The sequence below is a fragment of the Populus euphratica genome, unplaced genomic scaffold, assembly GCF_000495115.2.
Source record: "Populus euphratica unplaced genomic scaffold, PopEup_1.0 scaffold85.1, whole genome shotgun sequence".
Classification (NCBI taxonomy): domain Eukaryota; kingdom Viridiplantae; phylum Streptophyta; class Magnoliopsida; order Malpighiales; family Salicaceae; genus Populus; species Populus euphratica.
This window is the reverse complement of record NW_011499898.1, coordinates 928,543-953,665: the sequence shown is the minus strand read 5'-3', so window position 1 is coordinate 953,665 and position 25,123 is coordinate 928,543. Positions and strand designations below refer to the sequence as shown.

Here is a 25,123-nt window from a genome sequence, read left to right as displayed (position 1 = left end):
GGAGTTTTGTTAAAGCAATTGGCATAAATATGTTACTCGGAGCTTAATATAAGGTTGTGTTTTAATTTAAATTGGGCATGATGTTGACATGTGATTCGAATCTTATTTCAAATAAAAATAATACATGGTTTGGTTGTATTGAGTTGATAACTCCTCGAAGGACTTGATGATGATATGCTTGAAATTTAATTTGAATTGGATTCTGATATTGAGTAAGTTTTAAATAAAATATAGAAACAGTTGTAAGTTTTGTTTATCTTAAGTAATAAGAGCTTTATTTTTGGAGTTATTTTATAAGAGTGTATTTTTTGTTTGAAGATTTATTAAGATATGTATAATTTTTATTTTTAATATTATTATATTAAAATTATTAAAAAATATTAATTTAATATTTAAAAAGAGAAAGTTTTGATAACCATACTATTAAAAAAAAATTAACAATACAAATTTAATAACATTAAAAAAACCTCAAAAATACTCAAAGAAAGTCACATGCACCATCAAAAATAAATGAACTTCCGACACTTTTAGATGAATTTATTCACTCCATTAATTGTTTGTAAATTTTATTAATATTATTAGATTTTTTTACCGAGATAAATTTAATGATACTAAATAAAATCACATAATAATTTAGTTGAATTTTAATTTGAATTGGTTTTTATATTAATTTATAATATCAAATAACTTTTAAATAAAATAGAAAAGTATTTGATTTTGATGGATTAATTTAAATTTAAATTGATTTATAATATTTTTTATTTCTTGAGCGATGTTTTAAGATTGTATTTTTTATTTGAAGATATATAAAAATAATTTTTTAATATTATTATATTAAAATCATTAAAAAAATACTATAAAATATTAATTTAATATTTATTCATGATAAATATATATATTTTAAAATATCCAAATACATGGTTCCACGCTTCCAATTAGCATCTAATATATTTTTTATTTCTAGCATAGTGAAAAAATATATAATAAAATAACACAATATAAAATTTACTTAAAGGAATAATATGATTTAAAAAGTCATAAATAAATACTGCGATGCGCTTCGGTAGTAGCGAGTGTTTTATTAGACTATTTTTAATTAAAAAATTGATAAATATATAATTTAATAAAGAAAAAAAAAACTCGGAATAACAACAAAAGTCGTCAAAGTTATTTTTCTGACCATCAATTTTACAATTTAAAAAAGTAACAGATAATATACTTGCAAGTCGCGAATCGCAGTATTTTATGCACAACACTTTAGCCCATGCTATGTTTCTATTTATTTTTATTTTAAATTATGTTAGTTTATCGATTTAGAGTTCAAAGATACTCCGGGATCTAATGTATGAACTGTCGAGCATGTTCCCTGAAGGAGGGGCGGCTGGAGGTGGCTATGGATCGTCGCTGCAGTTTTTGTCTGATGGTCTCTCTCTGATCTCTTTCTTAATATAAGCGGCAGACCTGCAAATGCTCTGCTCTGCTGTGAAGTCGGGACAGATCGGTGGACCCCTACGTCAGAGAGGCAGGCTTTGCTGGCTGCTTAGAGAATGTTGTCACTCTACGTGGAGGCTCCTCGAGGCTTTGCAAACATTGCGTTTGATTGGTTGTCTCAGATCTATCTCTGAAGGCGCACGAGTCTGTTTCTTCAGAGCGCGTTGTAATAACAGTATTTTTATTTTAAAATATAATACCAAACATTGCTCTGACAAATCCGACCTCAGTTCATCTCTGCTTGAAAAGATTGGCAAAGCTCAAGGCTACGTTTATTTCATGCCGTCCGTGTCTTGTTGTGATTATAAATTTCAAGGTGTGCAATTAATTAATATATATTATAGTTTTGTACGAATTTTTCTTTAAAAACCCTAACCATAAAAGTTATGAGCAGGTGAATTCTCAGTAAATTTAATTTAAAACCCTGTACGAGCAAGAAGAGATAAGAGTTGATGGGTCAATAATTGACCTCGAGACCGCTTAATAACACTGATATAGTAAATGAAATTCACCAACATAGCTGAGGTCTGGTCAATTGTTTAATGATGAAAGTCAGGGAAAAGTGATCGGAGCAGGAAGAACAAGCCTGGCATTTCATCAACTACTACATGACATGGCCATAGAGAAGAAGGTCAAGAAGATCTTGATGAATCATTTGCAGGGAGACACTCCCATTATTTTCAAAATAAATGATTTTGGGCCCATAGAGTTTATGAGATGACACCGAATTTGACAAGCAGTTTTGGATTGCCCCTTTGCAAATTAATTCCACACGCTTTACTTCCCCGAATATGAAGCCAAAACCCACCACTAATGATTAGAAAATTGACACTTGGAACCCACAAAAAGAATCAATACCCATTTGAAAACCTCATCCCGGTCCGCCCGCCCGTCAGATCGACTTGTAAAATTCAGGTTTTTAATTAGTTTAATCAAACTCAAGTGATCAAACGTGAATCGAACTTTTATTTTTTTAATAAATTCAAAACAATGTAAAATTAATTTTTAAATACTTAGTGTTATAGTCTACATGCACAGAAAATATTTCTTAATTTTTAGAAGTGGAATAATTATATATATAACTTACATCCATATGTTTATTAATTTTAGAACATAATATAATTATATGTAATTTATATCTACATGAAATATTGCTTAATTTTTTCATATTACATAATTATATATAACATAAATTTACATGAATTATTTCTTAATTTTTTTATATAAAATATTAAAATCTTAAATTATTTTTATTTTTCCTGCATCAACCTATTAACCTATGTGATCTAAAACCTCTTTTTTTAATTGGGTTAATCTTTAGACTGAGTTTAATAACTATAAAAAAAATATTTTATCAGTAATTATTGATTTAATTATACCCCCTGTAGTTTACTAGATTTAATTATTTAGTCCTATTATTATAAAAGCTATTACTTATTACTTATTACTTATTCCTTATGTTTTTAAAATCTGTTAAGAATTTAGCTCTTCCATCAATTTCCATATTTGTTTGCAGTTTATTTTGTTTATTTTTATTATTTAAAAAATAGTGATAAGAAAAGTGAAGTAGGCGAGATAGAAACATTTTATCAGAATGTGGAACCTTGATCGCAAGGGTTTTTAATTATTTTTAACACTATAAGGATTAATTAATTAATTATGATAAAAAAAGAGAGACTAAGTTATATAAATAAATCGCAAATAAGAGCATGGTGACAGCTTACCAAAACGGAATGGAAACAACCGAACCACCAGGCAACATCTACTATTTTGAGACTGTCTAAGTGAACAAAACCAAAAGCAAAACACAAGGTGATATCATTATTTTTAAGCTTGGATTGGAATGGCGGGTCGACAAGGGCCTTAACTGATCCGGATTGAGCCTAAAAAAAAATTTAACAGTTAAACTCCTACATCTGGAGATCTCAATCTGCAAAATTCTTCAAGGATTTCCATTTTCATGGCTGTCATTAAACAGCCATGGCATGTTCTCCAGACAATGTTTTTCCTTTCAGTTATTCCCAGTCAAATTCTCCTCAAAATATTGAAACCTTCTATCCATTTCCAGCACCAAAACCGACTGCTTCTCCGAACTCTACTTCATTGGGGTCATCAGTGCCAGCACGTTTGCCTCCGTCATCATCCAACAGAAAGTTATTAAGGCAGTAGCTGCAAAAGCTGCAAGCACTTTTGTTGTTGCCATTTTGCTCTTGTTCTTAATCCAGGGGTTCATAATTGCTCCTCGAAGAGGAAAGGAAGGAGATGATGCTGATTCTGGAGGAGGCCAGACAGTGGCGCCTCTGCCCTCTCATGGTCAGTTTTCTCGAGTCGAAGGGAATGTAAAAGGAGTGGTTGTTGATGAGAATGGATTGGATGTTCTGTTCTGGAGAAAACATCAAGTGGAAGACAAGAAAGACAATTCTCACAAACAAGAGTTCAGGGTTGATGATGATCTTCTGGAAGCCCTCTTCGGATTCGCTGCTACCAACAGAAAATCCCCCAAAAGAGACAACTAGAGCAATTCAAAGAATCTTAGTTCCGTTCCACCAGCACAAATTTTTATCCTTGATGCCAGAAAGTCCCAGAACATGGGGACTGTTCTCAAATCTCTGTCAATCTCTCGCAATGCACTCCTGGATGCATTAACTAATGGCCATGGTCTAAATGCAGATACTCTTGAGAAGCTCATGAGAATTGCCCCAACCAAAGAAAAAGAATCCCGAATCCTTGAATTCAGTGGGAATCCTACTAGACTGGCTGATGCTGAATCCTTCCTCTTCTATCTTCTGAAAGCTGTGCCATCGGCATTTGGTCGTCTTAGTGCCATGCTTTTCAGATCAAATTATGATGCAGAGATTCTTCACTTCAAGGAATCTTTACAAATAGTTGATTCAGGGTGCACGGAACTTCGAAATCGAGGGCTCTTTATCAAACTTCTGGAAGCAATTCTCAAGGCTGGTAATCGCATGAACTCCGGAATTTCTAGAGGAAACGCCCAAGCTTTCAATCCAACTTTACTTCGAAAGCTATCCGATGTTAAAAGCGTCGATGGAAAAACTACTGTACTTCACTTTGTCGTGGAAGTAGTCCGATCTGAAGGAAAACGCTATGTTCTTAACCGAAACCGTAGCTTGAGTCGAAATATCAGCCAAAGAAGCAACAGCAGTAGTGTGATTTCAGAGAATTCAACTCAAAAGAAAAAAGAGAGAAGGAATATATGATGCTGGGATTACCTGCGGTAGGAGGGCTCAGTGCCGAATTCTCTAATGTAAAGAAAGCCGCCCTCATAGATAATGATTGCTTTGCTTCTACTTGCTCTGTTCTCGCAGCTCGTGCAAGAGAAGTTAGGGCATTTGTGTCGCAATGTGCTGCTGCTAATGGCGAAGGGGGATTTGTAAAGGAAATGAAAGGTTTTCTTGAAGCAGCAGAGGAAGAACTGAAGAGTTTGACAAAAGAGCAGACTAGGTCACTAGGGTGATGGAACCTGTTAAAAAAACAACAGAATATTACCATGCAGGATCTTCCAAGGATCAAGAAGCACATGCACTTCAACTATTTGCCATCATTAAAGACTTCCTATATATGGTTGACCAGGCATGTGTTCTGCTTGCTCGAAATCTGCAGAGGAAAACGCCATCATCAAGTATTGAACACTCGCCTAAGCCACCAGCATCTAGAGTGCCAGTGAGGTTCCCGAACTTGCCTGAACACTTTTGACGTAGCGGAAGTTTATGAAAAGAAGGATCACCGTCTCTTTTCTCTTATTATGTTCGAGTCCATGAACAAAAGAGAACAACACTCGAATTCATGAATAAAAGATTACTGTTTCTGAATGAAAACTATTATTCAATCAAATCAAAAAATATCCTCCTAAGTGAATGAATGGCAGCTTGAATTTATAAGCTTGCCATTCCTAATCCTACTCAAATAATGACTTCTAGAATTAAATAGGAAAAATAAGGGGTAACAGGGAAATCCCCCATAAAATAGGACTTATGTCCTCAATTCACGTTCTAGGCAATAACAGAAATAACAAAAGAGGCACTTAGGCCCCAACTAAGAATCTATGTTGAATAAGGAAAGTGCAGCTGGCAATTCATGTATGATAGCAAATTCCAGCAAGCATGCAATTTAGTTCATAGCAACCTCTTGCTGTTTTGTAACAGCAACGAACTGTCCTGCATCAGTCTCCTCTGCCTGAAAAGAACTCATCCTCGAGTTAGTCAGGTTGAAGGGTGACTCATCAGGTGGATGATACTCGAACAGGTCAGCAACATTGAATGTAGAAGATATTGCCATTTCTGCAGGGAGGTCAACCTGATATGTATTGTCATTAATTTTCTGTAGAATCTGATAGGGGCCATACTTCTTATTGCTTAATTTGTTAAATGTTCCCACTGGCAACCACCCTTTACATAGGTACACCATTACAAGGTCTCCTTCCTTGAATAATTTAAGTCATCGTTTCCGGTCTGCATCTGCTTTGTATTTGGCATTGGATTCTTCCAGTTTCTTACACACCTCTTCCTGAATGGCTTTAACCCGATCAGCCATATGCTCCGTTGCAATACTCATTCCTGGAAGCTTTGATAGGGGAACCAAGTCTAATGCATGACTTGGGGGCTGACAGTATACTACCTGAAATGGTGTCTTCCTAGTTGATCTGTTCAGCATGTTGTTGTAGGCGAACTTGGCTTGAGCCAACGTAAGATCCCATTGTTTAGGTTTCTCACCAGATAGGCAATGAATTAAGTTGCCCAGAGTGCGGTTCACCAGCTCTGTTTGTCTATCAGTTTGAGGGTGACCGGTGCTATTGAAGTTAAATGTTGTGTCAAACCGCCGCCACAAGGTTCTCCAAAAATGGCTAAGAAATTTAGTGTCCCTATCTGAGGTGATAGATTTAGGGACCCCGTGTAGACGAACAACTTCCTTGAAGAATAGATTGGCCACATGCACGGCATCAGAAGTCTTTTTGCAGGTAATAAAATGGGTCATTTTGGAATACCTGTCCACCACCACAAAGACTGAGTCGGCACCCTGTCGTGTTCGTTGTAGTCCTAGGATGAAATCCATTGAAAGATCCTCCCAAGGAGCTGTTGGTACAGGTAAGGGTAGGTATAGGCCTGTGTTCTGTGTTTGGCCTTTGGCTGCTTGGCATGTTGGACACCGCTTGACATGGCTGTCAATGTCTCACTTTAGTTGGGGTCAGAAGTATTGTTCTTCTGTAAGAGCCACAGTTTTATCTCTTCCTAGGTGTCCTCCCAAGCCACTCCCGTGTAGTTTATGGATTATTTGCTCCCGTAATGAACTTCTAGGAATACATAATTGGTTGCCCCGAAACAAGTAGCCCTCGTGAATATGCATTCCTTCATGAGATAGCCCCTGCTGACACTTGCTCCAGATATTTCTGAAATCCTCATCTTTTGCATATAATTCTTTAAGGCATTCGAAGCCTATGACTTCAGCCCGTAGGGTGATGAGCAATGACACTTTCCTGCTTAATGCGTTAGCCACTTTATTCAGCTGTCCTGACTTGTGTTTCAAGGTGAAGGTGAATCGCTGGATGAAGGCAACCCAACGAGCATGCATTCGGTTCACGTTGCTTTGACTGTTAAGGAATTTTAGTGCTTGGTGATCACTGAATAAAATAAACTCTCTTTGCACTAAGTAATGTTCCTAAACTTTCAGAGCTCGAAATACAGCGTACAACTCAAGTTCATAGGTGGACCACTTCTGACGAGCCTCACTAAGTTTCTCACTATAGAATGCAATGGGTCTACCCTGTTGAGATAGAACAGCACCAATGCCAACGATAGAAGCATCGCAGTCTACCTCAAATAGTTTATCAAAATCTGGCAGTGCTAAAACTGGGGCAGAAGATAACTTCTCTTTAATTAGTGTAAAACTATGCTCTGCTTCGGTTCTTTAATGGAATTTTCCTTTTTTCATACATTCAGTGATTGGTGCGACAATTCGGCTAAAATCCCTGACGAATCGCCGGTAAAATATGGCTAACCCGTGAAAGCTACGCACGTCACCAACATTTTTTGGGGTAGGCCAATCTTGAATGGCTTGAATTTTTTCTTCATCGACTTTAATCCCATCAGCACTTACAATAAATCCCAAAAATAACAAACTGCTAGTCATGAATTTGCACTTCATTAAATTAACATATAATTTGTTTTGCTGCAAAACTGTAAGTACTTCTCGCAAGTGCTCAAGGTGATCAGATTCACACCGGCTATAAATCAATATGTCATCGAAGTATACTACAACAAAGTGGCCAGTAAATGGTTTGAGTACCTGATTCATTAAACGCATGAAAGTACTTGGAGCATTGGATAGTCCAAACGGCATTACCAACCACTCATATAAACCATCCTTCGTTTTGAAGGCTGTTTTCCATTCATCCTCGGGTCTGATTCGAATCTAATGGTACCCACTTCATAAGTCAATTTTGGAAAAGATTTTGGAACCGGCCAGCATGTCTAGCATATCCTCTAATCGAGGGATGGGAAATCGATACTTAATAATGATTTTGTTGATAGCTCGGCTGTCGATGCACATACGCCAACTGCCATATTTTTTCGGTACTAACAAGGCGGGCACTGCACAAGGGCTCATGCTTTCCTGAACTAACCCCTTCTTTATCAGTTCTTCCACCTGCTCTTGTAGGACAAGACCTTCTTTCGGACTCATTCGATAGTGTGGTCGATTTGGTAGGCTAGCCCCGTGCATTAAATCAATATGATGTTGAATGTCGCGCATGGGGGGCAACCCCTCTGGTAAATCTGCAGGTATGATGGCCTGGAATTCTGCTAGTAAAGGCTTCAATACCTTTGGAATGTTGGGAGGGTCGGTTTCAACTCCACCACCGACTACTATTGTAAAAACCTCACTGGCCCCGTTGGTTTCTGTTATAAATATCCCCCCATCAACCAGTAATATAGGTTTACCATGCGCCTTTGGTTTTGCTGCAGAGAATTCTTCCTTTAGTGGACCCAATACTACCTTCTACCCTCCTCTCATAAAGACATACACATTGTCCCTGCCTTTGTAGGTAATGTCCACATCATATTGCCATAGCCTGCCTAGGATCATGTGACAAGCGTCCATTTCGACAACATCACAAATAATCTCATCCATGTAATTTTTCCCAATTGAAAATTGAATGCGACAAGTTTCAATAACCTTTGTCTCTGCACCCCTCTTAATCCAGCCAATCTTATAGGGTGAGGGATGTTTCTCCGTTTTCAAGCCTAGCTTTGTCACCATGGTTCTGGAGATGATGTTCTCGTTGCTGCCATTGTCAATTATAATGTCACACATTTTTTTGTTCACAGTAAATCGAGTCCGACATATGTTGTGACGTTGCGACTGATCCATTTATTTTGGTGCTAGCAGAAGTCTTCTAACTACTAGAGAACGTGAGAGTAATTCTCCATCATCCCCTCCTGTAATTTCTTCTTCTTCATAGGTGTACTCAGTCTCGTCCTCTATCCTTTCTGCCTCTAGGTTTGTTCCCTCTCCTGGCTCAATCAGATTTACTACCCCCTGTTTTGGACACTGATTAGAACGATGCCCCGGTTGTCCACACCTATAGCATTTATCTGAAGCTGGTCTGGAATATGGATTCCTTGGTGCTTCTGGAGGTACTACTCTTGCGGTTGTCACCTGCATCCTGCTGCTACTTGGCCCTTTTGTAAAGTTAGACATGGAGGGTTTAGTGGGAACTTTCCTTTGTGTGCTGCAGCATGAATAGATTCAACCGGGACCCTTGCTACACTTGTTGGTCTTGTTCTGTCCAATTGTGTTTCTGCTTTTGTATTTAAGTTGTTTTCATGATTTTCGCCATCAAGGGCTTCTTGTTCGTTCAGTGTGTTTGACATCTGAACAACGATAAACATGCTCTGATACCAACTGACGTAGCGGAAGTTTATGAAAAGAAGGATCACCATCCCTTTTCTCTGATTGTGTTCGAGTCCACGAACAAAAAAGAACAACACTCGAATCTACGAGTAAAAGATTACTGTTTCTGAATGAAAGTTGTTATTCAATCAAATCAAAAAGTATCCTCCTAAGTGAATGGCAGCTTGTATTTATAAGCTTGTCATTCCTAATCCTACTCAAATAATGACTTACAGAATTAAATAGGAAAAATAAGGGGTGACAGGGAAATCCCCCATAAAATAGGACTTATGTCCTCAATTCACGTCCTAGGCAATAACAGAAATAACAAAAGAGACACTAAGAGCCCCAAGTAAGAATCTTTGTTGAATAAGGAAAGTGCAGCTGGCAATTCGTGTATGATAACAAATTCCAGCAAGCATGCAATTTAGTTCATAGCAACCTCTTGCTATTTTGTAACAGCAACGAACTGTCCTGCATCAACTTTATGCTCGAAAAATCTATGAGTAGCTCTAGTGAATCGAATTCAGATTTTTTAATAGATATTTGTCAATTACCATGGAAGGGAGTGGACCAATGTATATAGTTGTTGCACAAAATATTTCAGAACATAAACATTTCCCATGCATATATGGGCAAGTGATTTTCGGATTCATTAAATTGTTTGCAACTTCTTATTATATATTCAAATAAACATTTGTTTTTTTCATCATTGTTTAGATTTGTCAATTTCTTTGAAAATGCAAATATATTTTAATTGATGCTATCAAAAAAGTGATCAAGATGATTAAGAGATAAATCTCGCAAATAATATGGAAAAACCTTATGATATTTAGGGAATAACTAGTGATATTTTAATAGTTATTTTCTGGAGTCACTTTTAAAAAATAAAAAATACAAAAAGAAAAGAAACAAACACAGAAGAAAAAGAAGATGAAACCATGACCAACAAAAAGTGATAAGAATATATATATATATATATATATTAAATGAGTCTAGAGAATAACTAATAAAATATTAATAATTATTGGGGAATATATAAAAGAAATAAAAATAAAAATAAAAAGTTTATAAAAATAATGCGTTTCTTATACAGAATATATCATAGCTTGAATATGTTTTTCCAAAATCTTTATTCGATAGGTAAGATAAAGATTAAGCTATGATTATTGGTATTATAGTTGAATATAATTATGATTATACTAGCACTTGGATACCCATTATCATAATAAGACGAGGAAAACACTCGATTTCTCTCATGGAAATGGAATCATGAGCACACAACAGCGCAGTTATTTTCGGTTACAGATGAGGATTCCATGCTGCAATTGAGTGAGAAACAAAGCACTCTACTGGGTAAGTTTACCAGTTTGAATAGAATATTGGACAGCGGAAATACGGGAGTGTATCAGTTATCGCCTTCCTTTCTCATTGCCCTTGACTGGAGGAAATTTTCCTTCTTTGACTTGATGAATGACAGAAATACAAAGCTTAGAAATATGTACAGTTGCTTGCAATGCAAGAATTGAAGAGTAGTTGGAGCTTGGATTTCGATGCAGCAGGCTTGGTTGATATGGCTAAAATCTACTTCTTGCCCATATGGTAGAATATTTTTGTTAGCTCCCATTAAATAATGCTGCAGGCGGCCTGTAGGGAACACTAACATTGCAGATTAAAGCTATCATGTCCTAATTACCGAGACATCAATTCCCTTCACGCTGAGTGAAGTTCATGCCCAACACAAGTAATGTTGAACCTCATGGTGTGTAAATTTGCAGGACAAGACGCCTGGAAAATACATCTTTACAAAAGCAGAGCACGGTACCATCACAAATAAAAGTAAATATATACAAACTATTACAGGGCCTCCATGCATTTCTACCGATTTGATACTTTTGATCTCACACAACAATTTATTTATTTTTACTTCTACGTCCTACATCCATGCCTCCAAAGTTGATGAGTGAAAAACAGGGCAGTGCTCACTTCTTACCGTTTTCTGTCACACAACTAATCTCCCATCTATCTAGACAGCATGGTTAATGATATCCGGTTTCTCTGGTTGCAATTCCAATATACAGGGTTCCTCGCTGGAAAGCAATTCCTCCACTCCATAGGTACAATCATCGTCTAGAAATATATGCATGCAGCCTCCAATGTGAATGGACTACCCCTCAGGCCTCACCCACTGTTTCTTGGAGAAAAATTTCTTTGCATCTCATTCCTGGTAGATTGTGCGTAACTCTATATCCGAAGCGTCTTGGAACCCTCCTGTGTGTGTCATCATAACAATGTCTATCAGTTTTCGCATTCATTTATATCTTTCACCCCCTCAGGTTTACTGTGTTTCCTAGTTCTCTCTTTCTGGTGCACAACGTACCTTTTCCTTCCCCTAGTCCTCAAGAAGAGGACCATTAAATGGGGAATATGAGTTTGTGACATGATTTAGAAGGAAATTCAGGGAGCAATGGATTTAAGTAAAAACCGTGTTTGAGCATGTTTACATGGTCCTTCACAAGATAATGCAGCAAAACAATTTTCCTTTTCAATTCATTGCTCTATTTTCCCCAGAATTCATAAATTGGATTCTCCTGAGTTTCAACAGATTGGGTCTAGAAGCTTAAATCAGATGCGTTTTAAGCTCAAATGCTTCTGCAATTTTGATGTGCAACACAAAAAGATGCATTTCACCGATCAAATGCCATGTTGTGTTGACAATGACAGGTCCATCCATCATGTTCCTTGTGACCCATTCTGAGTGATGGCCAATTGACAGATAATTATCTTAATTTAAAGCAAGGCAGCAACAGGCCTCTTCACATCATCCAGTCCCACCAGACTTGACAAACACTAATGTCTTGTGTGGGAATGGTGAAAGCAACGACAAAAATATATATATATATATATATTATTCGACTATTTAGAGATTTTAATATTGTAAGATTATTCTAGATTTTTAGTATTTTAGGAATGGCAGTATTTATTATTTAGTAGTTAAACCAGCAACTTAGTTTATTCTAGTTTTCTTCATGAATTTAATTTTTTCTTTTAATTCAACTTTATATGGTTTGGTGTCTATAAATAAGCACCCTACCTAGACAATGAAAAAAAAGGTGGAACATTGAAATCATAACATAAAAAATTGACTTTTCTCGAAGATTGGATGCACATGAGCACATCAATGGTAGTTGACTATTCATATACCAATTTCATTTCCACCAAGTAATTGTAGGAAGAAACTAAGGATGTTTTTCTAACATTGAGCACCTACCAGCGTATAGACAGAAAAATCAAAAAAGGAAAGCCAGAGGCAAAGACCTGGCTATATACCTCCAAGTAATGTATAATGTTTCAAATTGTTTCCCATTCAGTAATTCAAAGTAATTTCTACTTCATAAGAGTGTAGCAGGACTCTGGAACAGGACACACCTTATCTAATGGGCTTTTCGATGCCTTCTGTGCTGTATAGAAACCTGGCATTGGCGTGGGTTTGAAATTAGAGCTCTGTCTTAGCTTTTTAATCTCTTCCTCTTTTTCCTCCTGTGACAAGCATATAGCATGGAAGTCGATGGGATGATACAATCATAGTGTTTTGGGGCATATATTTAGGGAACACTATCATCAAAGGAAACCTACGGCAGGAAAAAAAAAAAAAATCTTTTGGCATGCAGACATGCATACAGAGACATACTTTGACCGCATTCTTCTTTCAAATTATATTGATCTGTTTTCTGTTCATTGCCACATCATAGCAATTTGATACCAACAAAGAAGATGAGCATAATATATGGAAGTGTACCTTTGATTTTGTTCGAAGTTGTGTGCTCTTTGCCGGCTTAGCATTAGATTTTTCTTCCAATTTCATGGAAAACTGAAATTTATTTTAAAAATGACCTTAACTTAGTGGTTAACAGAAAACAGCATTGTATGCTCAAGATGTCAAAATCTTTCACTAGAAGAATTTTGTCCAATAAAGAAAGAAGGGTAGCAGTCCATTGGATATACCTCGTTCCTTCTCTTTGTCCATTCAGCACTTTTCAAGACAAAAGAAGATGGGGCCAGCTTAGCAGTTTTCCTATCCACCCGACTGGATTTGAGAGACCTATCACAAACATTGACGCAACAATGAACTTTCCATACAAGGTCAATCTTTTAAGTGTTTGCAAAAGAGCAACTTAGAGGAAGTAAACTGTAAAATACATCATTGTTTCAAATTTCTTCATGATGTCACTCTATAAATCATATATACGAATGCTAAACTACATAGTACTCTCACAGACCAATAGAAAAGTGTTAGTTAGCATAAGCCACAAAATTTGTGATGTTAGAAAGACAGGAAACAAATTATAAATGAAATGAGGAAGTTGAGAAGATTGAAATGAAAAACCCCACTCATAAAAGGCAAAATTGGTAAACTTCAGTATGGACGCTTTTGCTAAAGCTAGTCAACTTAGTTGTTAAGTCACTTGTTATGGTACCAAGCAACCTGGAATGAAATCCCATTCAAACTTGTGATAGGAGAGATTAAAGGAGGAAGGGGGATCACTCCCCTCGTGTAGCTGAGAAGTCAAAAGGACTTCCTATGTACCAAAAAAACAAACAAACAAACAAGGAGCCCCAACCAAAGAATAAGACTGATAAAGTTGCTGAAATTTATGATTATACAAGCTCAGCATTGGACTCATATGTATTTAAAGCAAGCTAATCACAAGCGAAGTGCATGATAGATAAAGTAAGAAGAGGACAATAAGAATGGAAGTTTGGATTGACAAACATGGTGGTTTATAGGATGACTAGTTTACCACATAACACAAGTATTTCTAGGAGTTTAATTTTGCTCCTATCATTGATTAGCTTTCACCTTCTCCATCATCTTCCTCGTTTGTTAGAGAAAATAACATAAATTTCAAAGCTATATCCGGCCACCCAACAGATAGAAATGAACATATTTGCACATGTATGTCAATATGCAAGCGTGCATTTGCACGACAAAAATATCACCCATGTTGCACAAATGCATTCATGCAATGATAAACACATTCATCAGGATACAAAGTAGACAATTTGAACATTACATCATATTCTCCGTTCGTGGTGTCATTGATGTGGAAACCTTAACATCTGTCCCTTTGGCAGGCACCTGCTCAAGAAAATTGAGATTTTGAGATACAACAAGCTAAACATATCCGCTGGGTAAAATTATTTTAAAGGTCATGCCATAAGCCTAACCAGGTGACAGACCTGCTTTTCTCTAATAGCTCTCTCTTCAGCAGAAGATTTCAACTGGCTAAAATTGTTTTGGAATGTCTTGAATGCTCTTTTGACACTGTCCTTATCCCCCATTTTCTCCCTAATAAATGATTTTCTAGTAGTTATAAGATGATCTGGCTCAGAATTTGAGGGATCCATGGTCAGAGACAAGTGCAAGGATTTAGAAGTCACTTTCTTGTTCCCTCCAGGAGGAGGATTTTTGCTCCTTGGTAACAATGAGCCATTCAATTTCTTCGTGGAAGACTGTGATGCAGACAGTGAACTAGAAGTTGGCACACGCTTTGAGGCCTTCGGAATGGAAATTTGTGGCTGTTTAGTTACAAGTGGTTCTGCTTTCTTCTTTGCCCCTGCTATATCTCTAACTTTGCTCGTTGGAATAATCTAAAACAGTATAGCAGAACACATGAGCTACTGATATTAATAAGAACCAAAGTTGCAAGAGGTACACAAAAAGCTCTCCGCAATTAGTTTTTTTTTTTTTTTCTTTCTGCGGCAACGGCCAAGCCAAAAAGCCCCCCCCCATTTTTTTTTTTTTTTTTTTTTTTTTCTGCGGCAATTGTCAAGTTCAGTAGCATAATAATTCACCTTTGAAGATCCCCTTTGATGATCGAACTTCACTTTTTCCACTTTGATCATTAGGATGCTTTCCATCTCTTTTTCTGAGTTCTTTGGCAATTCCCTCATATCTTGATATCCCTTTTCCTCTTTTATTAAAGCCAATTCTTCCAGCTTGGTTGACTCGGGGCTATCTAATTTGTTGTCCAGTTCTTCTTTCACTCTCCCGTTCGATGAGGCTTGACTATTTGCAGCGTCTTCATAGAGCCCACTCAATGAGGCTTGACCATGTACATCATTTGCAGCGTCTTCATAGAGCCCACTCAATGACGCTTGACCATGTACATCAATTGCAGCGTCTTCATAAGGCTCATCAACATGGCCACCATCCCGCTCATTATCCAATTTACTTTCGTGCCTAATCCCTTCAGCAGAAGTTTGGCCATCGGACACATCAAAGCTGGAACCCGTCTGGCCATTCTTGCCCGTTAGATCTCCAATGTTATGGTTGTTTTCCATCGATGATTCATGTTCCATTTGCTTCTCCTGAGCAATTAGCTCAGCCTTTCTAGCAGCAATCTTTTTGTAATGGGCCTCAAAGTAGGCCTTTTTCTCAGCTACAGTTCCAGGAGTGGCACACTTCTCTACTTCCTCCAAGTACTTATTCTGTGAGAAGGACGACCATTTCTCCCAAGACAAAGAATCATTCTCAAATCTACCAAATGAAACTGATACTTGAAGAGCAGGATCTGAGGCAGCTGTGCCTCCTATCTGTTTATGCAATCACAAGAAACCAAAATTCAAGAAAGAAACAGAACGACTGCTAATAACTACACAAGAACAGAAAACATGGAATGGAAATCAATCAAGAACCAACAACAAAAATAAGTAAATTCAAGAAGACAATAACGATAACTAGATCCTAAACAAATGGGCAACATTTTTACAGATCAAGGGACAAGTGAGTGTACCTTATCTTCGTAACTTGTGGCAGCAAACATTGATTCACCCATAACTACACAACACCACTCCAGAGCTGAATGAATTACGACTAAGACACAAACAGTTTACCCCATAGCCTGCAGTGGCAAATGCATGCCAACAATTCATTGAATCACAAAGAAAAAAAGACTAAGAAGAAGCTAATGCCAATGAATCGAGACAAAGAGAAGAAAAAAAACCAAACAATAAGAACGTATGAATGGGAGTATGCGATGTGTTTCAAAGTACTGTTTTTAGCAGACGGACTTTTAGCTGCGCATTATCAGCTCACCTTTTCCACCCTAATGGGATCTTCGACAGTTTCTGGTACTTGTGGAAGCTACTGATAACCCAGTAATCACACAGAAAGTTTTCTGTCTTTCCAGGGGTTGTTGTTTACGTTCAGTGGTTAGAGAAACAGAGACATGAAAGATCTTGAAAGGGTTGAGCTCAATTATGGTTAGATTCAACCGAAGAAAAGAAAGCAAAAAATCACAACGATGACAGCCATACTTTTCACCTAAATATTAATATTGCTTGTCGTTTACTTGTTCATGTTAATTTTTTAAATAGTTTTTTTTTAATATATATTAAAACAAATTTTATTTATTTATGTTTAATATTAATATATTATAATTATAATAAATATATTAATTTAATATTTTTTAAAATAAAAACATTTTAAAAAAGCATTAAAAAAACGAAGTATGTTAAACAGCCCCTTTATCAGTACAGCACTAGAGTTAAGCAAGTGATCGGCAGATCTCTCAGTTTATCTTTGTGGACCCTTGGATTGAATCTGTTGTACTTAGAAGATCTCCCACTTTAGGAACCTCATCGAGGAAATGTCCAAAAATATAACCGGGGGACCATGTTCTCTTACCGAGATTGATGTTGTCGGGCCACCTGTAATTGAAAATGATGTGTTTATAATTAAGGTTATTTTTTAAAATATTTTTATTTAAAAATAAATTATAATAATATTTTTTATTTAAAAAAAATTATTTATAATAGTAATATATTATAATAATTTAAAAACATTTTAAAAATAAATTAAAACAAAAAAATAAATTTCATAAAAATTATTTTTAAAATACAACACCAATTATATTTCCTTGGAATCGTTATGAGTGTTTGCTTCCGGAAAATACCGTGCTACCAAGTGGTTTTTTAAGCTTAGCAATTTACAGATAGAAATTTTGGTCATCATAAAATATTTTATATTAAAGAAAAAACAAAATCCCAGGAAAATCACTCTGAGAAGCCCAAATCATTTTACAGAGTTACATCAAGACAACATAATCTTTAACTGAAATCATCATTTCGTTATTATTACCATTTCTTCATTATTATTGTTACCTTTGCTAACAAATTCCAACATAGCCACATTTTTATTTTTATTATTATTAATGTATGTTTAAAAGTGTAGTTATATTTATTTTTTAAAATGTTTTTTATTTTAAAATATATTAAAATAATTTTTTTTATTTTTTAAATATTATTTTTAATATCAACACATTATAATAATATGAAATTATTAGAAACATGTTAATCTAAAATAAAATAAAAAATAAAAAAATTAAATTTTTTTAAATATATTTTTGAAATGCAATGTTAAACACACAACCATAAAATGTTATTAAAAAACATTTAAAATTTATTTATATCAAGTATTATAAAATAATTTTTAGTTTACATAATTAAATATTCAAAAGTAACTTTTTTAAAATATTATTTGTTGAATATTTTTCTGGAAAAAAAATATATTATGAGCCTCTTAAAATTATAATAGACGAATTTGTAGCTCACCCTCGTGTTTGGTAGTTTAAAATGGGAGAATGAAAGATGGATAATAATAATAATAATAATAATAATTGTTTGTAAGCGAATGGATTTTTATTATTAGTTGTAAGAAAATGCTGGATCCATTCAGCATATTTGATTGAAAAAAAATTAAAAAATAATAACGAAAATAATAGGTGGAAACGTGATGAGAGTGAAAAATGATATAAAAGTATTTAATAGTAGTCAATGAGTCCAATCACAAGTCTAGATAAAAATAAGTCCGACAAACTCTTCAAATGAAAGGGCAAAGCCCAGAGAGATAATTCTAAATTTTAAGCTAAATGGCTGAGGAAGTGTTTATCCAAGCGTTGAACCTCCAACAGTTGTTAGGCAGAAGTTTTTTGTTTCTTTGGCACTCTGTAACTACCAACGACGCAGGCATGGTCTCTCTCAAATCGATCTAATGTCACCATCTCTGCAGGCTTCAGCAGATCAGCCCTCAACCTCTCAACTTCACTGTCGTATACTTTGCCAGCAGGCATGGTGGAGTCGATGCAATTTGCCTTCAACAAGAAAAAAATAAAAATAAATCTATGAGCTGCTTCAGATGGCTAAGTAATGGAAGGAAGTGAAGAACAGAGGAACAATTAAATGCTAGATTAAACCTTTATTGACAGCACAAAATGACCTCCTGTTTTGAGGAAATAAGCTGCATTCAAAGCCAATATTCTTGCCTGCAAAAGAAAAAATATCAAAATAATAGAGCAATGCTGAAAGTGAAACCTGAGTGAACCAAAATGTCAAGAAGCACAAAAAAGTGTATCCTGTGTCTTCTTCAGCACCATATATTATAGCCTAACTGCATGAATGTGCCCGAACTGTATCAACGATAAGCATGTCTTAGCATTTAAACCCATGCTATCCTTCAAGTCACTGGCAAAATGAAATTGTGAAGACAACAACATATATGACAGATTCACATGAGCATGAAAAGAGCTGAATTTTGAAACTATGTTAAGTGAATAAAAACCTGGAGAGTGTAAAGTTAAAATCTTTTGAAAAAATATTTCAGTGGTCGCATCAGAAAAGGGCCAATTGTGCCTTTTGGTGAACCAACAAAACGAGAAATTGCATCAGAAGCTAGTATTGCATAATTTGCATGCTTAGCTGATCGTCATATGCATGATTTAAATTTAAGAGGATCCGGGAAGCAGGTTCTGTATTCTCTCTTTAAAAAACTTGGAGAAACTCTAGTGAATTTGACGAGAGAAGCAGTAGGTTCTGTACTCTCTCCATAACACAGAACCAAAAGAACCCAAGATCAGAAAGGTGCACCATTTAACAAAAAAGAAAGTGAAAAGGAAAAGGAACGAAGAAGAAGAAGAGTTCAAATTTTCGAAATAAGTGAACATTTTTGTTATGAAAGAAGATTTTGCTAAGCATTGCATCAGAAACTCGGTGTTGATTTTGCATCAAGTGGGCACCGAGTGCATCGTCATATGCATAATTTGAAAAGCAGGAGAATTTGTCAACAACAAAACTTGACAGGACAGTAAATAGCACTCATTCTTGATATGCTTCAAGAATATAAGGTTTCTAACCACAGTCCAAAGAGTTGAAAAGTCCCAACAACTTGAGACGAATTGAAGAGGGAAGGGAACCAAGTTTGAGAAACAACTTCATATTAGCTCAAAGAGACTACGTTTATAAACCCAACTCTTGACGTGTAATATAATGCTCAAATCTGCTATCCTTGTACCGGGATTTGTTCTTGCATGATCATGAACTATATAGGGTGTAAATGCACAAGAAGAACAAACCTGATCTGGCTGAGCAACATCTGAAAATATGACATCTACCATGCCAACTAACATTCGATACTTTGATGGATGTCTAGCATCCTCAATGATGGGCAAGACATTTGTTCTCTTTTTAGCCATGTTGACCAAGTCCCTCCCACTTCTCTGAGAAAATTCCACTGCATACACAACTCCCGTCTATCGCAGATGACGGGAAAGGATAGGATCATTCCAGCTAATAGAACATTAAAAGGAAACAGCCTATATACTAGCCAGGGAAGGGGGGAGGGAGCATGTATATTCAACCAACTTACAGGTCCAACAATGTCAGATACATGAGAGACGGAGGTTCCTGAAGCAGCTCCCAAGTAGAGAACTCGATCACCGGGTGCCTTGAAAATGATAGTATGATGAACACATAAGCAGTAGTAAGATAGAAACCAAATTTTCATCAATTTAATAAAAGCATTAATTACAGAGAGCCAGGAAACAATCACTTACAATCCATATATTGTCAATACCCTCCTGAATTGCAGCCCCCAGCTTGGATCGGAAAGGATTCCAAACCCTGTACTCTACTTTGGTCCCATCTTCATTCTGAAAGAAGCCCAAGAGAAAACACAAAAATACAAAGGCCATTCAAGAACACACAAATATTGTTAAATTGTGAAAAAAAAATCAATTTCTATTGGATGGCTGGGACTTTGGGAGGAAAAAAAGAAAAGAAAAGAAAACCTGAACAGAGATGCGCTTCTCATTGTATACAGTGTCACCAGGGACCATGCTTTTAGTAAGCAGAGCATCATCTTTAGACTTCGCAATAAACACTCCTTCATGTCTATGCGGAATTATCACTGCCTTATTTCCACCTCTCATCCCTCCACGATGATTGGCCCCGCCTCGGCCACCACCACGACCCCGACCACGGACACCTAAACCTCTTCCCGCGTTGTTTTGTGCTCTAAAAGCTCCACCACCACGACCACCTCTCACCGCATTATTTTGAGCTCTAAAAGCTCCACGACCATGACCAGCACCACGTCCTAATATTTCAATAACAAGCGCAAAAGGACAAAAAAAAGAAGAAATTGTCGAGTTATGTTTTGATTATTTTAAAACTGTGGCAATGAACTAATTTATGCGTTGGTTAAAGCTAGAAAAACATTAAAAAATACAGTAACAAACAGGTACATGATTTTAAAATCATGATTAAATAGAAAGGAGTTGGTTTTTTACCTCTTGCCATCTGAGGTCTCATTATTGACTGCTGAAGAACCGGGGACTGTAAGAGAGTAAAGTAATAGAGTAGTTTTGTGCAAAATCAGGAGGGTTAGAGGCTATTATATAGGGGTTGTGAAATTTAGGGTTACAGTTTTTAGGGTCTACTATAATAAATTCAAAATAAAAACTTTCCTAAATAAATGACTCTGCGTGAGAGAATACTAAATAAAATTTATTTCCTAAATAAATTACCGACGATGAATCCGGGACTGTGCGAGCGAAAAGTAAAAGGGTATAATTGTGGGCAATCAGGAGGGTTGGAGGCGGTTTAGGGAGTGGTCGTGAGAGTTAGGGGTACGGTTCATGGTAATTCCTAATAAAAGATTTTCCTAAATAACGAGGGAATATTAATGTCCTGTTTAATAGTGTGTGTTTATTATTATAATTATTTTTTAAAATATTTACAGTGTGTGTTTATTATTATAAATATTTTTTAAAATATTTTTTATTTTTTAAAAAAATTATTTTTAAGATTGAAACATCAAAACCATGCAAAACATATAAAAAATTTAATTTTTTTAAAAATATAAATATAACCACATTTCTAAACACTCTATTAATTATTAATTATATTAGTTACTAATTAGTTTACTTTCACGGTCACGAACAAAAATTTAAGATATGTTAATTAAAAAAATATATTTTTAATATATTTTAAGAAATATATATATATTGTTTTATCAGTTTTCTTTTTTAAGTTTTTTAATAAAAAAGTTAAAATCAGTTTTCTGTTTTAAGTTTTTTAATAAAAAAGTTAAAAATATATCCATTTGTTAAAAAAAAGAAGTTCTGCTAATAAAAAAATCAGAAAATACATTAAAATTACAACTATATTTTTATAAAAAAAAATCAAACCATGATTTATAATGGTCACTGTAATGTTTTATATTTATGATAATTTAATTGTAAAATATTAATTTAATTTAATTTTAATTTAAATATTATCATTAAAAAACTATATTATTAACTCAAAAAAAAATTTATATTATATTTATATAAAAATTGGATTTATGAAACTAGCTGGATATGAAAATATATATATATATAAAATAGTTTTCATTTCTTATATCACTAAACAAAATGCTTATATTAGAAAAAATAGACTATTCATGTCTTTTATTCATTTGAAAGGGAATGAGAAAATTGTAAATGAGAAATATGGATAATATTTAAAACACTTTTTCCAAAATTAATAAAAAATAAAAACCTTAGGCTTTAACTTTCAAGAAATTAAAAAAATACTCTATTTTTAAACTATGTCTTACAATTTAACCTGTTGAGTGCGACCAGGCGGTCTAGCGTGTACCCACGGCATGCCTCCTCCCGAGCGAGCCAGGGTCCCATTGCAATCCTCTGCTTTACCATCTAGCGTAAGCTCGATTCTAAGGGGGCATATATTAATATCAATGGGATGAAAAGTTGCGATGGGCAAGATTTTTAAGATGTTGCGCTAGCGTTGAAAATCCCTTTTTTTAAATTTCTATCTAATTAGGTTTTCGCTTAAATGCATGAAAGGCAACTATTTAAATTAATATATATATATATATATTATTAGACATTTTTTATTTTTTATTGATGTATTTTCTGTTCTTACAGGAATATTTTTTTTTCATTAGTAGCTTGTTATTTGATTAAAAAAATCATTAAAATATATATTTATAAAAATCAAACCATTTGAATTAAAAGAAAGGATATATCTCTTCAATGAAAAAAATTTGCTCATTTATTTCTTTTTTATTTTGAGAAAAATATTTTTTTTACTAGAATCATTGTTTTTTAATATCATAATTTGAGCAAGCTTTTGTAGAAAAAAGATGCAAAGATCATGACCCGGCATTTTGTAAGTGGTGAAAGGGAAAGATAAAATAAAAATGAAGATATTATGTAAGGAATTTATAATAAAATATATATTTTATTCTCACTTAATATTCATCATGAGTATATATATATTTTTTACAAATCTTGCAAATTAAGTCAATATGTGGTTCACAAAGTAATAGATAAGATCATTACAAAACTATAATATTCTTTGAAAAATTATGATAATATTTGATTATATTTAAAATATCATCTTAATTATTTTATTCATTCTGGAAGACTTTAGCATGTGAAGTATTCTTGTTTAGCCTTTGGTGGATTCAAAGTTCTAAACTGCTTGCTTCAGATATTACAAATTGTCATGATTAAAGATTATATAGCTAGGAGTTTGAATCCTTGACTATTTTTTTATTTGTTACATAAAAAATAATTTAGGTTTTAAGATTAATATACAAAAACAACCTTTTTGGCTTCAAGGTGTGTTTGGAGTGCTTCTCCTCTACTTTTGGGTTTTTTTTTTTAAAATAATTTTAACTTGAAAAAATAAAAAAAATTATTTTAATATATTTTCAGAAAAAAAATGTTTTAAAAGAAACACCTGCACAGCAACATCACTAATTTGCCAGGGCTAAACACCATGGGCCTAACTATGGCCCGGGTTCACCTCTAGCCCAACGGCCTCGTGGCACTCCACTCTTGGAGGATAAGTAATTATACATACCTTTCAATTGAAATAATAATAATAATAATAATAATAATAATAATAATATTTATTTACGTGTAACTTATTTCTTGCGTTGAAAGTGATTGCATGGGCACCGGATATCATTCTTTCGAGAGTAAATATATTATTTTTTAAAGTAATTTTTATTTAAAAATATATTAAAATAATATATTTTTATTTTTAATATTATGACATCAAAACAATAAAAAAATATTAATTTAAAATTAAAAAATACTGAAATATGTGGTTGTAAGGCAGTGCCGTCATACTTTACAGTACCACAGCTGTTGGATTCGTTAACAAAATAAATTTAATTAGACTCGCCGACTCTTCCCTCTGTATCTTTGTCGTTTAAAGTACATGTAATGAAAAAGAGCCGTTGTTATGTGTCTTTTTAGCTTGCGTATGGAAATAGTAGAGATAAAAAAAATATACGCCATGATGCATTGATGATGACAGAAACGCAAGAAAGGAACTGTCGGCGCGGGGAAAAGGTTGATACTTTGAAGCACAACTCATCTACGCAATTGCTTGTTTTATTATTTCAAAATATTAAAAAAAAAATCAAGTGTTTTATATGTTTTTATTTTAAATTAAATATTTTTTAATATTTATAGATTATTTTAATACACTGATATTCAAAAATAATTTTTAAAAAAATTAAAAAATATTATTTTAATATATTTATAAACAAAAATTATTATAAAAAATAATCACAATGGATAGGTACTCTCCTGTTTCTTTCCTCGGAAAAAAATGGTTTTGTGGGACACGTAATTTTTAAACTGAAAGTTCTAAAATTATATCAGACAAATTATAACGTCTTCGAAAACAATAACCTATTAGATTGTGTAAGAACAAGTCTGGGATTCAAAGGTCAAGCTGGTTGTTTATAATTGAACAGGTCAAAAGCCTCCTCTCAACTTCTGGAAAGATCCAAGGCATGAAAACTTCTACTTTTATACTTGCTAGTAGTCGCTATGGTGGACAGGGAATCAAATGAGTTCCTCTCCCACCGCGCCAGGAACAGTATCGAGCGCGTTTGGGAATGAGAGAAGTGTGCCCGTGAGCTGGACAAATTAAATTCATTGCTTCTTCCGGCTTTTGAATCCACAGGTAATTAATTTATTAATTTTATCTCATTAAATTCAATCTAAATCTCGATTTTTTTATTAAAAAATAAATAATATTATTTTAGATCAATAATAATAAACTTAAGTTAACTAGAGTAAATATTAGCTTGAACCAGATCTTACAACTGTGATAGAGTTACATGATCATTTGCCTAAAGTCGAATCAAATTTTTTAGAGCTAGGTTCGTGCGAAATTAGTTAAATTTTTAAAAGTATTTTTTATTTTAAAATATATTAAAATAATAATTTTTATATTTAAAAAAATCATTTTAATACACACACACACACACATATATATATAAACAGTTTCATCCACGTTAAACTAGCAATTTCTAACAAAATGAAGCACCGAAAACGCGGAAATACAATATGGAAAC

The 25,123-nt window shown here is 34.4% G+C and overlaps 2 protein-coding genes and 1 pseudogene across 11 annotated transcripts; 1 reads left to right on the top strand and 2 right to left on the bottom strand.

The window, feature by feature from the left end:
• Window positions 1–3,211: 3,211 nt before the first annotated feature.
• Window positions 3,212–10,067, top strand: LOC105132443 (formin-like protein 4; annotated as a pseudogene).
• A 563-nt stretch (window positions 10,068–10,630) lies between these two features.
• Window positions 10,631–16,736, bottom strand: LOC105132394 (uncharacterized). 9 transcript variants are annotated; one of them, XM_011035876.1, is made up of 10 exons: window positions 16,445–16,736; window positions 16,197–16,294; window positions 15,256–15,996; window positions 14,629–15,051; window positions 14,475–14,539; window positions 13,405–13,501; window positions 13,199–13,270; window positions 12,829–12,939; window positions 11,149–11,670; window positions 10,631–11,048 (listed from the first exon to the last, which is right to left on the bottom strand). In XM_011035876.1, the coding sequence occupies exons 2-9, from the start codon at window positions 16,236–16,238 to the stop codon at window positions 11,644–11,646; spliced, it is 1,578 nt and encodes a 525-aa protein (XP_011034178.1). In that variant the 5' UTR covers window positions 16,239–16,294; window positions 16,445–16,736; the 3' UTR covers window positions 10,631–11,048; window positions 11,149–11,643. The 9 variants fall into 9 exon arrangements, with proteins under 9 accessions (XP_011034178.1, XP_011034181.1, XP_011034183.1 ...); XM_011035879.1 differs by having other exon boundaries at window positions 16,197–16,304; window positions 16,499–16,736; XM_011035881.1 differs by having other exon boundaries at window positions 15,256–15,473; window positions 15,516–15,996; window positions 16,197–16,456.
• Window positions 16,737–18,215: 1,479 nt separating this feature from the next.
• LOC105132392 (probable mediator of RNA polymerase II transcription subunit 36b) lies at window positions 18,216–21,370 on the bottom strand. 2 transcript variants are annotated; one of them, XM_011035874.1, is made up of 8 exons: window positions 21,027–21,370; window positions 20,777–20,833; window positions 20,526–20,728; window positions 20,292–20,387; window positions 20,105–20,182; window positions 19,812–19,988; window positions 18,657–18,725; window positions 18,216–18,554 (listed from the first exon to the last, which is right to left on the bottom strand). In XM_011035874.1, exons 1-8 carry the CDS (start codon window positions 21,046–21,048, stop codon window positions 18,378–18,380), a joined length of 879 nt encoding a protein of 292 aa, XP_011034176.1. In that variant the 5' UTR covers window positions 21,049–21,370; the 3' UTR covers window positions 18,216–18,377. The 2 variants fall into 2 exon arrangements, with proteins under 2 accessions (XP_011034176.1, XP_011034175.1); XM_011035873.1 differs by having other exon boundaries at window positions 20,526–20,833.
• Between the last annotated feature and the right edge of the window lie 3,753 nt (window positions 21,371–25,123).